This window comes from Rhinolophus sinicus, linkage group LG02, assembly GCF_036562045.2.
Source record: "Rhinolophus sinicus isolate RSC01 linkage group LG02, ASM3656204v1, whole genome shotgun sequence".
Lineage (NCBI taxonomy): Eukaryota > Metazoa > Chordata > Mammalia > Chiroptera > Rhinolophidae > Rhinolophus > Rhinolophus sinicus.
In genome coordinates, this window is record NC_133752.1 from 197,180,668 (window position 1) to 197,195,987 (window position 15,320).

Sequence of the window (15,320 nt, forward strand, 5' to 3'; positions counted from 1 at the left end):
ACGAGGGCTTCACAAAAGTCTTGCTCCATTCACATTATCACCAAATCCAAGTACAGTGGTAGACTCCAATTTGTTTCATGTCTTTAACCTTTCCCCGTCTAATTCATCCTGTGCACTATAGCAAGATTAATCTGTCTCACTCCATTACTAAGTAATCTAAAACCAGGAATGTACAAAAGTAAAAAAACACAATTCTTTTTCAATATACAACACCAGGAAAGAGAAGAAATACCAAAGTTTTCAAGAAGAAAGGAACAAAAATATTCCATGAAGATATGTATCTCATATATCACACAAATTCACTGAACAAACATCTGTGCTAGGTGCCAGAGTTATAAAACTGAGCAAGACACACTTCATTTTCTCTAGGAACTCACACATTTTGAAATTAGAGTCCCCATATTGAAATATTAATAACTCACTTAAGAATTCCATTCAGAGAGAAAAAAAACAAGATAAGTTGATGAGGAATACAAAGTTTACTTAACTGGAAACACCTGCCCCTGCCTTACTCTGGCCACTGCCAGGCTTGTGTCGCACCACAGTGGGCTCCTGTGTGGTCATTACCTCACATGACAGCTGAGTCTCCTAGGGATCACCACCTGTTACGGAAAGGCTCGGAACAAACTTCAGATATGGCTTAGGTTGAAGGATAGGCTCTAGAAAATGTGAAATTCCAGGGTCATCATCCGTCAGGGATGTGTGTCAGGGCCTGGGTGCTGCACTGGACACACAGGGGGTAAAATCAGACTGCCTTGGTACCAGACACTCTGGATTTGCGATGCCAGCTGATCATGCTAGTTGTCTGGAAAAACCAACCACCGCCTCACACCTAGCGACCTTGGCATCTGTGGGAAGTTATAGCCTCTCCTCTCCCGGCAGAGAGTCACCATCCTGTGGGAAACTGAGTACGAACACAGACTCCTCCATCTCTCTCCACTGGACATGTTATTCCTTCCTCTATGGAGTTTCTGTATTCCCAAAACAACAGCAATTCCACCAACACTGTTGACATCTACAAGGTACGAGGTAGATGTGCAATGGACACTGTCAGGAATCTGGCCTTTAAGAAGCTTCCAGTCTAACAGGGCTGTGGCAATTAACCGTCCTCCAATCTGAGAAAAGCCCTTAGATACAGATTAAGAATAATGGGTGACTAGAGCAGGAAGAAATTATCTTCAGGGATTTTTGGTGGAGTGGAGAGAAAGGCAGGCTGGGGAAGGCTTTGTGGTGGGGGTAACTATAGAATTTAACATGTAAAGGTAAGTTTTCCCAAAATTAGCATGCATAAAGGCAGAAGTGTGCAGTGAGTATTTGCAGAAAAAAACCAGTGTATAATTTTATAATGCAATATAAATTATACAAGTGTTTTAAAATTAATTACTGCTATGTTACTATATTTGTTTTTCTTCTCCACAAAATGTCCTCTCTTCTCATATGATTATCATATACTACATCTCTCATATTTGTTCATATTTCATCTGCCAAATCACAGAGACTACAATGCAAGGCAGTTCAGTGTAGAGGGTAAGAGGATTCATGGAGACAAAGTGTTAAGAATCAAATCCCAGCTCTTCCACCTACTAGTCTGGTCAAGTTAACCATCTTGTGCTGTGATTCTTTCATCTGTAAAATTCATTAACTCAACAAATATTTATTATCTTCCCTCAATAATGGCCTGTTCTAGGCATTTGGGATGCATCAATGAACAAAACAGATGAGTATCTCAGCTCTTGTGGAGTTTACATTCTAGAGAGGGAAGGCAGACCAATACACTACGTAAATTAACTAGCATGTTAGGAGATAAATGCTATGGGAAAAACAGAGCCAGGGACGGGGAGCAGAAAGGCAGTGGGGACTACAGCTATATTTTGGGCAGGCCTCACCGAGAAGGCAACATCTTAGCAAAGACTTGCAGGAAGTGAGGGAATTAAAAATAAAGAAATATAGGGAAGTATGTTCCAGGCTAAGGAATAGCCAGTGCAAAGGCCCTCAGGCAGAAACATGTCCAATATGTTCCTGGAGGCCGGTACAGGTAGATCACAGAGAACAAGAGGGAGGATAGAAAAAGAGGAGGTTTGAGAGGTAAATTGGGTGGGAGGGGCGAACAGATCGGGTAGGTCCATGTAGAGCACTCAAGGGTTTTCACTTAAACTTTGTGTGCATTTGGAGTCCCTGGAGCACTGACAAAACAGGAAGTCTCATGATCTGATTTAGATATGAAAAGCGTCACTTTAGCTGCCCTGCTGCGACTATTGTGGAGACAAGAGTGGAAGCAGAGAAAACTAGTAGGCAACTACATTGATCTAAACAAACAAACAAAAACATGGTGACTTGGACCAGGGTGACAGCAGTGAAAGTGGAGCAAAGTGATCCGAGTTTTGGTATATGTACTCTGAAGACAGAGCCAACAGAATATCCTAAGAGTCAAAGATGGACTCCATGGTTTTTGGCCCCAGCAACCAGGAAGACTGAACTGTCATCACCTGAAATGGGAAAGACTGTGTGGTGGGCATTTGGGGGTGAAGGACTTAAGTTTGAGATGTCTAGTCAACATCCAGAATGGAGATGCTGAGGAAAAAGCTGGATATATGAGGTTGTGAGCTAGAAATACAAATGAAGGAGGCATCAGCAGATGGTATTTAAAGCTATGAGAACACAGATCACCAAAGCAGAAAATGTAGAAAAGAGAAAAAAATCCAGGATGAGAACATAGCAATATTTATATCTACCTCTTAAATTTGAGGATTAAATAAATTGGGTTTACAACAGTGCTAATAAACATAGTATGTACAAATAAACACTACATTATAATATTATGTTGTTACTCCTGGAAAGCTTCAGACCTATTTCATTATGAAATCCCAACGCTCAGTTTCTTCATCTGCATCCTAGAGCAAATACCTTCCTGTACAGCACTGTTGAGACGTAAAGGAGCTAATGAACATAAAAGGCCTAGCAAAGTAATCAATAAATATTTTTTCCTCTAAATTACAAATATTCGTTTATAAATCAAATGTATATATAATTCAGAACCATTTCCTCATTACAATCCTGATTAGAAATGGTGGTCACATTTTTAGGATGGCCATAGACTTCATAATATATGGTGATTTGTTATTGTTGAATTGCCATTATAATAATTTTAGATCCCAATTGTAAATCTTTAGAAAAGAAAGTCAAGATAAGAGGAAAAGAGCAGATGCTTGTATCTCACTTTCATCTTATTCAACCTGGCCATCACGATGAGGTAGACACGCCTATCCTCAGTGTACAAAGGGAGAAATCAAAACCCAGAGAAGTTGAATAATTGAGCTATTTACAGAGACTACAAAGGTCAGTAACAGAGCAAGACCTCAGGAGCCAGGTCTGTCTTCCCCTAAGGCAGACCGTTATAGTGCTATCCCGGCGGTCACTTCCCATGCAGAATATTCAGCTGCTCCTGGGCTGTGGCCTTCTCGTTGCCAAGTAATTCCCCATTCACCTCTGATACTTGCTTGTTTTTCCCTGTCGCTATCCTCCTCCTAACCTCACTGGACTGAGACACATGTAAGAACAGACAGTATCGTCTGCTTAAGCCGATCACCACACGGACGTGCAGAAAATACCTCCCGACGACATGAATGACATGTGCTTTGCACGCCTTCCAGTGGAAAGGAGCACCTAAAGGGTCCTAAGCAGCATGACAGGTGATCCACAATGTTTTAACTAGTTGCTATGTTTGATGTAAATCCACGTATGTATTGAAAAGCCAATACAAAAAGGAAACAAAATTTCATTGAAAATAGTTCATCATTACTGCACAAGCCAAGGTACCTGAACTTCTCCATGCTTCCTCTTTTCAAATGCCAGTCTGTCTTTGTCAGTCTTCTGTTCCCGCTGCAGTTTTTCCAGTTGTTGGGTCATTACAGCCACTTTCCTTCTTACTTGTCCCTTCAGTTCTTTGTATTTATCCAGCTGTATAAAGAGATTTAAACATTGCTAACTCAAAGAAGCATGAGGGGAAATTCTTCAGATGGTATCTTTTACTGACAGATAATTAATCTTATCAAAAGCACATTTTTACATAAATTAGATCAGAACTGACCATCTTCTTCAGGTAAGATAGTGTGAACATAAAATGAATATCTTCCTTAAAACTGTTTAGCTAGGTTAGTAAGGTATTCAAAACCAACTCTATAAGGTCTCGATGAGAAATTCTTAAAAGAGAAGGGATTAAAAGTAGCTCATAGAAAATTATGCATGTACTTTTTTCTATTTATAGAGTCATAATTATTTCAGTATAGTTAGTGTCACATAAGATTATTGTGAAGTTAATGAAAGAGATAAATGATAAAAATTTAGTTGAAAGAATTTTTGAAAACTGAATTATGAATGTCTGGATATCTACTATCAATTTATTGTAATTAAATTTTATATACTAAATGGGATATTAATTCATCACTTTTTAATCACCTTATCAAATCAATTTCCCTCCTGTCAATTAAATGATGTCTCTTCAAAGCCATATGTATCTGACATTTAAGTTTTTATAATATTCATGAGAAAAAATGATTACCTTAAAAACATAAGAATTACCTAATTTTTATTACAAAATGATACCATGTAACCTTATAGAAGTATTTTCTATGACATTAATAAACTAAAAAATGTTATAATGCCATTTAATCTAAGAAAGAAAAAATAGCCATAATATGAGATTCTGTATGCAGGCTGAAAAATTTAAATCCCCATAATTTAGATTCTGAGAATGACCTCTTAAAAATATCAGAGAGGTCATCCTTCAAATTTTTTCTTACTAAAAGAAGCTGACACAAGAAACAAATGGTTTCCCACACGTTGGCTTTTTCACCTGACTGGCTTCTAATTCAATGTCTCGCACTTCACGTGAGACTTCCTTCTCAATCTGCTTTTCAAAACTTTTCCATGCACCATCTAAATCAACCAGCTCTTTCTCTAGGGCTTTTATGTCATCTTCCTGTTTAGAACATTGTTTTTCACTGTCTTTTATTGATTTCTTAGCCACATCTAATTTCTTGAGATGGTGAGAAGTGTTTTCTTTGGCTTTAATGTACTGAGGCCTCTTCTGATTTAAAAGAGCTTCAAGAGATCTAAAAAGAAAAATAAAGTTTTCTTTCAAGGAAATTAAATTTCGTAACATATAAAGGGAAGAAGCTTTTTCGATCAAATCATACATTTAAAAATAAATTCTAAAAACTGACTTTCAGAGACTGTAAGCAGGTCAGTGGTTGCCAGAGCTTAGGGGAAGGATCGAAGAGGTGAACCCCAGAGAAGTTTTTAAGAGTGGTAAAATACTCTGTATAATACTGGAACGGTGGACATATGACATCATGCATTTGTCAAAACCTACAGAACTGTACAGCACCAATAGTGTACCTTAATGAATGCAAATTAAAAACAATCACTTAGAAGGCCAAGGGATCCTAGATGGAATCTGGAATGTGACAAAAGAATCTAACTGTACAACATATGTATGAAACAACCTTACTGAAGGGAGTGGGGAGAAAAGGTGCCAACCTACGTAACTTTAGAAAGGAGTGAAGTCTATAATACTTAAAGCAAAAGGTATTGTACGTAAGCCACATACTCTAGTTGATAAAGCTGCTTCCCATGAGGGTATGGGTTAACAATTCTGATACTACAATACATAATTACTGGAATTGAACAATTAAGCAAATGAATGGCAGATTGCAGAAGCCAGGGTCCTCACTGTTGGAGTGGAAGGTTACAGATAAGCAAGAAAAGGTCAACATCAACAGTGATGCCAGCTTGATATTATGATTTATTAGATAGATGACATGTTATTTAACATCTATGATATGTTGACATCCCTGATGTATTGTGATGAGAATGGCATTTTACCACTGTGGTCTTCTTCCCCCAAACGCTAATTATGAGAAAACTATCAGACAAACCCCAATGGAGGGATTTTTCTACAAAAAAAAAAATAAAAAAAAATCCTGACCCAAACTGTCAAGGTCATCAAAAACAAGGAAAGTCAGAGAAACTGTCACAGCCCAGAGGAGCCTAAAGAGATGTGATGACTAAATGTCATATGGTATTTCTGGACGAGAAAAAGGACAATAGGTAAAAACTAAGAAAATATTAATAAAGTATGGACATCAGTTAATAGTAATATATCCACAATGGGTCATTAATTCTGACAAATATATCCGGTTAATAATGTATGATGATATAAGTAGGAGAAACGGAGTGTGGGGAATATGTGATCTCTCTATAGCATCATTATAATTTTTCTGTATATTTAAAAGTATTCCAAAGTAAAAAGTTTACTTAAAAAATCAACTTTCAAAAAGTCACTTGATCTACATAAAATCCAACTAATAACTATTTTTAAAAACTCACTTTAATTCTTTTTCTGTTTGTTGTAGTTGTCTAGTTAGCATTCCATGTTCCTTTTTCTTGGCTTTCACTACGTCTTCACAATGAGAAAGAGACTCTTTTGTGACACTCAAGTCCCTATTCACACGCTCTAACTCAGTGTTCAAAAATTGAATTCTTTTCCCATTATGATATAGTCGGAAAAGCTGCAGTTCTATCTTGTTTATTTTCAGTTCTTCAAGGAGACTCTGGTAACGTTCTGCCTGTAGAACAGTACAATTCAACAACAGTTAAAAGGAAGCAGATTTAAGTCGACCTTTCATAAACTCAGCTATAGTGCCAACAAATGACCTCTAATTTTTAGTCCTGTCATTAAGCAACAGTATTTTTGCCACAAGGAGCAGTATGTAGGGAAGGTTCCTGGGTACTTTCACAGTACACGATGTCATATTCACGCACTCAGCGGTACGGCAGTGAGGACAATGAAGTGGTACCTGCTCACCTGCGTCCTTGTCCCATTTCTGTCTTGACCTCAGAGTGTGGCAAGTGCATTAACATTTCTGACGTCACCTTCCTCATGTGTAAACTTCCTGGTACTATGGCATTGCCCTGTTTTCTTTTACAGCATATGTTGTTATGTGACAGTATCTTATTATTAATTTGCTTGTTTACTCTGACTCCTCTTCATCCCTCCCTGCCGTTAGAACAGAAGTAAATTATATGACTTGTAAGGTCGCTAGTAACTTTAAATTCAATTATTCCAGGTAAAATTCCTGCTATAGAATGGAATTTTTCTAATAGAACTAATAGAACTATTAAAATTCTACATTGCAGGTGAAATGGAACAATTTCCTTAGCATTTGTACTATTACTAAAGGAATAAAAGAAGGGCTGCCTTGAGAGCAAAGCGCCTCGTCAATGATGAGGAGGTAGACTGCAATCTCCCAGGATGTTGTACAAAATAGTGAAGCTGGACTATTCTAACTGTCCTTACAATGTTTAAAGCTCTGCAATTCTATGAGCTGTCTCAGTATATTATGAGTTCTATAGTCCTTCACCGATGCCACCCCTTTCCACTGGCAAAACAAAGGACATATACACACACGTCAAAATATGAAGAAACAGAAAAACATCACTAATAAGGAACACATTTATCCTTCATTTATTTCTTCAAATATTTTTTGATTGCTTACTGAGCTGGGCCCTGTTCTTTGTGCTTGGAAAACAATGAAAAACAAGACAGAAACAGTCCCTGCTCTTGTAAGGTTATAAATATCTAGTTATTCTAATGTTGGGGGTGGGTGGGGTTAAGATGAGGGACTGGGGGGTAGTGGGGTTGGTGGGATGAAGAGGAGTCAGAGAGTAAATAAGCAAATTAATAATAAAGAAGATAATATCATATAACAACATATGCTATAAAAGAAACAAAATAGGGCAATGCGATAGTACCAGGAAGGGGGTATTAATTTAGATTGGGGGCATGGACAGCAAATGCCTGTCTGAGAAAATCGCTTTTTAATGAAAACTTGAATGAGAGAGTATCAGGCATGCAAAAATGAGGCGTACTGCTATCTGGGCAGAGGAAATAGCAAAAGCTCCAGGCTAGAATGGAGTGTGGGTTGTTCAATAAATACTAAGGGTCAATGTGGTCGGAGAGTAGAGGAAGTTGAGGCTTACCAGGTGAACAGGGGCCAAGTCAGAAGTCTAGATTGGGAGATTCAATTCTCAGCGCAGTGGGAAACACTGCACTGGAAGAGGTTTTATGACAGAGAAAGACAGAATCTGATTTGCATTAAAAAAAAAGATCACTATAAACAAATAATTATCAACCATACACAGGGCACTAACTAGGCATGGTGAAGGGTACCAAGAAAATACCACAGACCAGCATTTGCAAAGTGTGGCCATGGCCTCTTAGAAGTCCCCCACACCCTGTTAGGGAGCCCCTGAGGTCAAAACTATTTTCATAACAATACTAAGACTTTATTTGCCTTTTTCATTGTGTTGATATCTGCACTCCTGGTGCAAAAGCTAATGGTGAGTAAAGCTGTTAGGCCTTATCTCAAATAAGATTGAATAGAGAGGCAGGTATGAGAATTGATCTCTCTTTTATTAAGCAAGATACTAAGGAGATTACAAAAATGTAAACCAATGATACCCTTCTAATTATTTAGTTTTTAAAAAAGTTTTTTCATAAAAATGTTATTTATGTTTACATGTAATGAGTTTATTATTGCTACTTTTACATTGATCATTAAAATATATTTTAAAAATTTCTTAGTTTTAATTTTAAATACAATAAAAATTGATATATACAACCCACATAAACAGAAACTCTTTGGGGCCCCCAATAATTTTTTTGAGTCTAAGAGGACAAGATCCTAAAGTTTGAGAGCCTCTGCCATACAAGACATAAACCCTTCAGGTTTATTTTTAATTAGTAAAAGCATTTTTGTAGTTCAAGTTGTCCTGTCTACTTGAGGGTGGGGAACCCAAACAGTGAAAAACGCATCAAAAAGTTCATCTTTAATGACTATTAGGCTTTGTCTAATATTATTAAAAGAATCTTATTAGTAACCCCATGCCAGTACCTAGCAATTTTGATGGTTTTTGTATCGAACACTTCACTGGTTACATCTTTGTGACACCTTACCTCTTCCTTTTCTAATTTTGCATGTTTGCGCTCTGCAGCTACATTTTTTTTCTTATTAAAATTAAACTGTGCATCTTCTTCGGCTTTCTGTAACTTTCTTTTCTTTTCCTCATATTCTCCTATAAGCTCTCCTGAAGTACTGATTTCTTCAAAAAACTGGGTTCTTTCTTTGGGTTTTTTCATTGAAATCAACTCTACAGTTCCCTTTAAAAACAGTAAAGCACACCAACATATAAAACATAGTGAGGTAGTTTCAAAATCACAAATCAGATAAACTATTATAGCTACTTACCTGAAAAACTAGACAGTTTTGTGCTTTGACTATTATACCTATCTTTTCCAACTCTGCTATGTAAGCAGAACGACTCACACGATTATCATCAAAATGAAATTCAGAGCATCCCCCTAAAATAAGATAAAGGCTATTACAGCAAGCATAAATATTAGACATATATCAACAACTACATAAAGTTTAATAAAATTATTTTTCTTATTGAAATGGCCAGTTATGCAATAATATACATGTTAATAAATGCATTTAATTAGTCAAACAATATACTATATGCCAAGGAGTATTCTACAGCAGTAAAACAAAACTGACAAAAGTCTGATCTCAAGGAGCTCATGTCCCAGTAATGGAGACAAACAAAAAATGAGATATGTTAAGTAAAATAAATGTCATGTGAGAAAGTGTGAAGTGCTAAGGAGTAAACCAGAGTTGGGAAGATGGTATGGAAGTGTCTGCGTACTTGGAACAGACACTGCAGTTTTAAATAAGATGGTGCTCTGGTCTGACTATTTGTGTCCCCCCTAAATTCATATGTTGAAATCCTAACCCCCAAAGGTGCTGGCATTAGTAGGTGGGGATTTTGGGAGGTGACTAGGTCATGATGGTGGAGCCCTAATGAATGATGTAAGTGCTCTTTATAAAAGAGAATCCACAGAGCTCCGTTGTCCCTTTCACCACGTGAGAATACATAAGAAGTCTGCAACCTGGAAGACAGCCCTCATCTGACCATGTTAACACTCTGATCTTGGACTTCCAGCCTCTAGAACTGTGAAAAATTTTTTACTGTTTATAAGCTACCCAGTCTGTGGTACTTTGTTATAACACAAGAATAAAGCTGGAGGCATCACACTTCCTGATTTGAAAATATATTACAAAGCTATAGTACTCAAAACAGTATGGTACTGATATCAAAACAGATATACAGACCAATGGAATAGAGAGTCCAGAAAGAAATCCATGCATCTATAGCCAACTGATCTTCGACAAGGAACCCAAGACACATATGAGGGAAAAGACACATATGGGAAAACTGGATATCCACATGCGAAAAAAATGAAATTGGCCCCTTATCTCACACCACGTACAAAAATTAACTCAAAATGGATTAAAGACCTAAAACTGTAAAATTGCTGGAAGAAAACACTGGGGGAAAGCTTTTGGTCACTGCTCTGGGCAATGATTTTTTGGATTAATATCAAAAGCAAAAGCAACAAAAGGAAAAACACACAAGTAGGATTGCATCAAAATAAAAAGCTTCTGCACAGCAAAGGAAACAAGAGTGTAAAAGGAAACCTGTAGAATGGGAGACAATATTTTCAAACCACATATCTGACAAGGGGGTAATATCTAAAATATATAAGGAACTCATACAATTCAATAGCAAAATAACCCTAAATACCGTAACTCAATTTAAAATGGGAAAAGGACCTGAATAGATATTTCTCAAAAGATGACACACAAATAGCCAACAGGTTATGAAAAGGTGCTCAATATCAAGAAACATCAGGGAAATACAAATGAAAACCACAATGAGATATCACACCTGTTAGAATCAAAAAGATAAAAGGCAAGTGTTGGTGAGGATATGAAGAAAAGGGGACCTTTATACATCGTTGGTGGGAAAATAATCTGGTACAGCCATTATGGAAAACAATATGAAGATTCTTCAAAAGATTTAAAATAGCACTGCCTTATGATCTAGCAATCCCACTTCTGAGTACAGTCAAAGAAAATAAAATTAGTATCTTGAAGAGATATCTGCACTCCCATGTTCATTGAAAAATTATTCACAATAGGTAAGGAACAACTTAAACGTCTATTGATGGGTAAATGAATAAAGAAAACATGAGAATATTATTCAATCTAAAAAAGAAGGAAATCTTGCCATTTGCAACATCATGGATGAACCTGGAGGACACTATGCTAAGTGAAATAAGCCAGACACTGAAAGACAAATATTGCATGACCTCACCTATATGCAGAATCTAAAATAGTTAAACTCACAGAAGCAGAGAGTAGCATGGTAGTTGCTAGGGGCCAGGAGGAGGGGAAAATGGGAAGATGGTCAAGGGGCACAAAGTTTCAGTTATGCAAAATAAGTTCTAGAGCTCTAATGTATAGCAATGTGACTATAGGTAACAATGCTGTATTATACTCGTGTACTTCAAATTTGCTAAGAGGGGAGATCTTAAGGGTCCTCACCATACCTATACATACACACAAAGAAAATGGTAACCAGGTGAGGTGATACATACGTTAATTAGCTTGATTGTGTCAATTATTTCACAATGTATATTAAAACACCAAGTTCTACACCTTTAATATATATAATTTTTGTCAATTATATCTAATAACACTGGGAAAAATAAACTTATGATGATTTATTAAATAAACAAAATAGGCTAAATAATTCTTACTTGAGATGGAGACTTTTGAGTAAAAACCCTCCAAAAATGAGAAAACCAATAAGGATATCTAGGTAATCAAGTGGCAAAACACTTAAATTACACATTAAAGTACAAGTATATAATAAGCATTTCTAAAATTGTCTGTGATTTAATTTGGAGAAAGTTAATAAAACAGCATTTATTCATTAGAATATTAGAACCGTGTTCTAGTGGACCAGAATGAAAACATCAACAGCAAAATCAAGAAACACATATTTTATAGAGGCTCTGTAAACTCCTAGCATATATAAAGTATATATATATATATATATATATATATATATATATTTTTATATATATATATATACATTAGTCCAATCTTGTTTACCCAGGAAACAAGGATTTCATGAAGAAATCAATCACAAAATACAAACTCAAATGTTTCACTCAAGTTGTTTTTTTGCTGGTAGAAAAAACTTTCTATACAAGCCAAAAATATGCATATAATTAATTCACCACTAAGAAAACCAGGTAAACACATATAAAGAACCTCAGGAAGGACTTTTAATAAGTTCTGTCTGTAAGGTAGACTCTTTCCTTTATTTTAACCTAATAACCAGGTAGAAAAATGCTATTTGACAGTAGAGGAATTTGAACAAATATGTCTGCTTAAAGAGTCCTAGTGGAGAATCAAACAGGTTCTATTACTTGCTTCTGAGAATTGCTACCCAAGAGAATAAAAAGAACCTCTAGTTCACTATTTCTCATAGAACTGGTAATCTGACTTAACTCTTGAAAAATCAAATGACTCGCAAGCAAACATCTACAAAAATATACCTCGGATAATTCTTGCAAATGTTTTCTCTTTTCCACTTTCCTCCACATATATAATTTTTACACTTGCAGAAGAAGAAACAGGTTTTCCAACATGTGCTCCATGAATAAGTTCTTGAATATTTTTCACTCTTAAATTAGTTGTTTTCTCTGCCATTACAAAACTAAGTGCATCCATTACATTAGATTTTCCTGGGGGAGAGAGAGAAAAAGGTTATTCATTCTTAATGATAAAAAACCTTTCCTGGAGCCAAAGAAACCAGGCCACCAATGGAAATGGAATAAAGCCTATACCCAGGTCTAAATAGTACTGTCTTGTCCATATTCAAAATGCATGTGACTGAACAATTTTACACAGATCACTGGTTTCTTCCATGCAGCTATGGTAGAGAATTAAGTTATCTAAATTTAAGGATCTAAATATGTGGATCTAAAGGGCAACTCTCTCCCATTTTTATTATACCATGGCAAATCATTTAATTTTTCTGAATTTGTTAACCCCATTTTATAAATATTAACCATCACATACATATATTTTTAATGGCTAACTATATCCAGCATTTTCCCAAGAGCTAGACTAGACTAAGGTTGTTAGAATATTTATGATTGATAGGAGTGGTGGTGCAGAAAGTTACATAGCAGGTCCGAGCCAGCTATACTTTGAGAAGCCTGCAGGCATCTGAGGATTTGGATTTGGATTTTGGTAGCATTTCCACCACTTTCTGATAATAACGTCTCACTGTGTCTAAACTGTATAAACAATACAAAATCTACCTGTTTCTGTAATTCTGCAAGATGGAAAAAAAAAAAGATCTACTAACGAGTGCTCAAGTGAATATAAATGGAATGTCGCCTGTTAAATTAGTCATGGATAAGTACCATATTGAGATTTGGCCTTCGTATAGCAAAAAGAATGTGAACAGCGTCGGCAAAATTCAGTAGTAAGTAGACTAGAAATTTTTGTTGTGAAGAGATGGTAGTGAAGGCAATGATGAAATAATCCATGGCTTTATGTGGTTCCAAACATAGCCTCTAGGTTACTAGTGATTTGAAAGAGGGGAGTTGCGATTCCAGGAGATAAGGATCTAGGGATGGGCAAGAATAATTTGTAAAGGCATTTTCACAGTAACCTTAAGATGCGCTGTTAGATCCCAATATGTATTTTTGAACTAAGAAAAGTAATGAGATTATTTTGAAAGTTTGGCACTAGTTTAAAAGAGTTCAAAACACCACTTTGCCAGGCTCTTGAATGGTAATGGGCACACACTTTAGGCTGACGGACGTGCACGGCTGCAGGTTCTCACTCTGATCACCACACTGTTGGAATTACCAACCAGAAGTGAGCAGCCTTTCACATAACCACCAGTTAAAGGTGAACACCAACTGCTGGCAGGGCCGGTCACCTCCTGATAAGTGAGTGGAGAAGGTTAGTTAGGGTAAGAACGCAAAAGTGTACAGTAATTATCTTTCCAATGTCTTTGTCGCATCAGAATAAAGTGTGAATGAGGAAATGTATCGCACAGAAGAGGCAAGGACATCTTCAAAGAATGGATTTCTAAGCTCGGGCATTTTCACCTATACTATTGCAGCAGTTTCTCAGTAACTATTCTCCACCGCGATTGGTGTAGGAAAGCACACCTGTAACTGTCCTTTTCTTACAATCAAACTGTTACTGAGGTAATAGGTGTCTTTCAGCTCAAACATGGTTTCTGAACTAAGGAAGAAAACGGCTGCGAGAGCCAGAAGAGAGACCGGCGCTAGGGAACCTGCGGGCCACCTGTCACGTCAGGCCTGCGCACCTGCCCAGGTCACCACCCCGTTTGCCACCAGAGCGGAGGGGGGTCCGGCCAGGCCGCGACTCCAGTCCAGGCCCCGCCACTTGCCGGGAAACCTTGGCACGTCATCGGGCCCCTCCCAACCCCAGTTCCACAAATAAAATGGGGTAATACCCGTTTGTGGGGGTTAAACAAAAAGAGCGGCGCCAGGAATTCGGTACAGCTCGGTAAACACCGTCATTATCACAACTTTCCTGCGCACGTATCATGTGCAGGAGGTTCCCCGGGTCCAAAGGGTGGTTGAGGCTCCTTTGAACCAGTGACTTCCTCCAGATCGCGCTCCCGTTTCAACTTTGATTGAGAAAGGGAAGGGGATGGAGAAGTGACCAGGGCCGAGGGCAGACGAAACCCACGGGCGGGAGCGCCGGGGACAAAGGAGGGGCCCTGGGCAGACGCCGGGGCGGGGAGTGAGGGTGAGGGTCGCCCCTCCCGGGGGTTACGGGCGGGCGTCGGCTCCCCAGGCCCGCCTCGGCACGGACGTTAAGATGGACACCCCCAGGGTGGGGCACGGGGTCGCCCGCCCCGCCCCCCGCACCGGCCGGTGTCTGGGGAGCCTGAGGTCGTCGCCCGAGGGTCAGAGGTCGGGGTGTCGTCCGAGGGTCAGGCCAGGGCAAACGGCGAGGGTCCGGCGGGAGGAGGCCGAGGCCCGCAGGCAGCAGGTGCCCGAGTCCGGGCCGTGTGGTCGCCCTCACGTCCCCTCACGGACGCCTGGGGCGGGCGGAGGTGTTCTGGGTCCCAGTTACCCGAGCCATTGGGGCCGATGATGCAGGTGAATCTCCTGAAGGGGCCAATGACCTGGCGGCCCCGCCACGACTTAAAGTTCTCCACGACCAGTAGCTCCAAGTGACCCATGGCTGCGCCCTCCTCGCCTCAGCCGCGTCCTCACACGAAGGCGGGAAAAGCGCGGGAAGGGCCTCGTAGAATCTCGCGAGAGGAGAGCGAGCACACGGCGAGCGCAG

The 15,320-nt window shown here is 38.6% G+C and overlaps 1 protein-coding gene across 2 annotated transcripts in view; it reads right to left on the reverse strand.

Moving 5' to 3' along the window:
* Positions 1-15,224, reverse strand: part of SMC1B (structural maintenance of chromosomes 1B) — a 57,324-nt gene extending 42,100 nt beyond the window's left edge. For both annotated transcript variants that reach the window (XM_019739239.2, XM_019739238.2), the window contains exons 1-7: positions 15,105-15,224; positions 12,530-12,718; positions 9,309-9,421; positions 9,017-9,220; positions 6,388-6,626; positions 4,853-5,111; positions 3,817-3,957 (exon numbers count right to left, since the gene is read on the reverse strand). In XM_019739239.2, the coding sequence (XP_019594798.2) occupies positions 3,817-3,957; positions 4,853-5,111; positions 6,388-6,626; positions 9,017-9,220; positions 9,309-9,421; positions 12,530-12,718; positions 15,105-15,213 (1,254 nt within the window). In that variant the 5' untranslated portion in view covers positions 15,214-15,224. The remainder of the gene's footprint in view (positions 1-3,816; positions 3,958-4,852; positions 5,112-6,387; positions 6,627-9,016; positions 9,221-9,308; positions 9,422-12,529; positions 12,719-15,104) is intronic.
* Between the last annotated feature and the right edge of the window lie 96 nt (positions 15,225-15,320).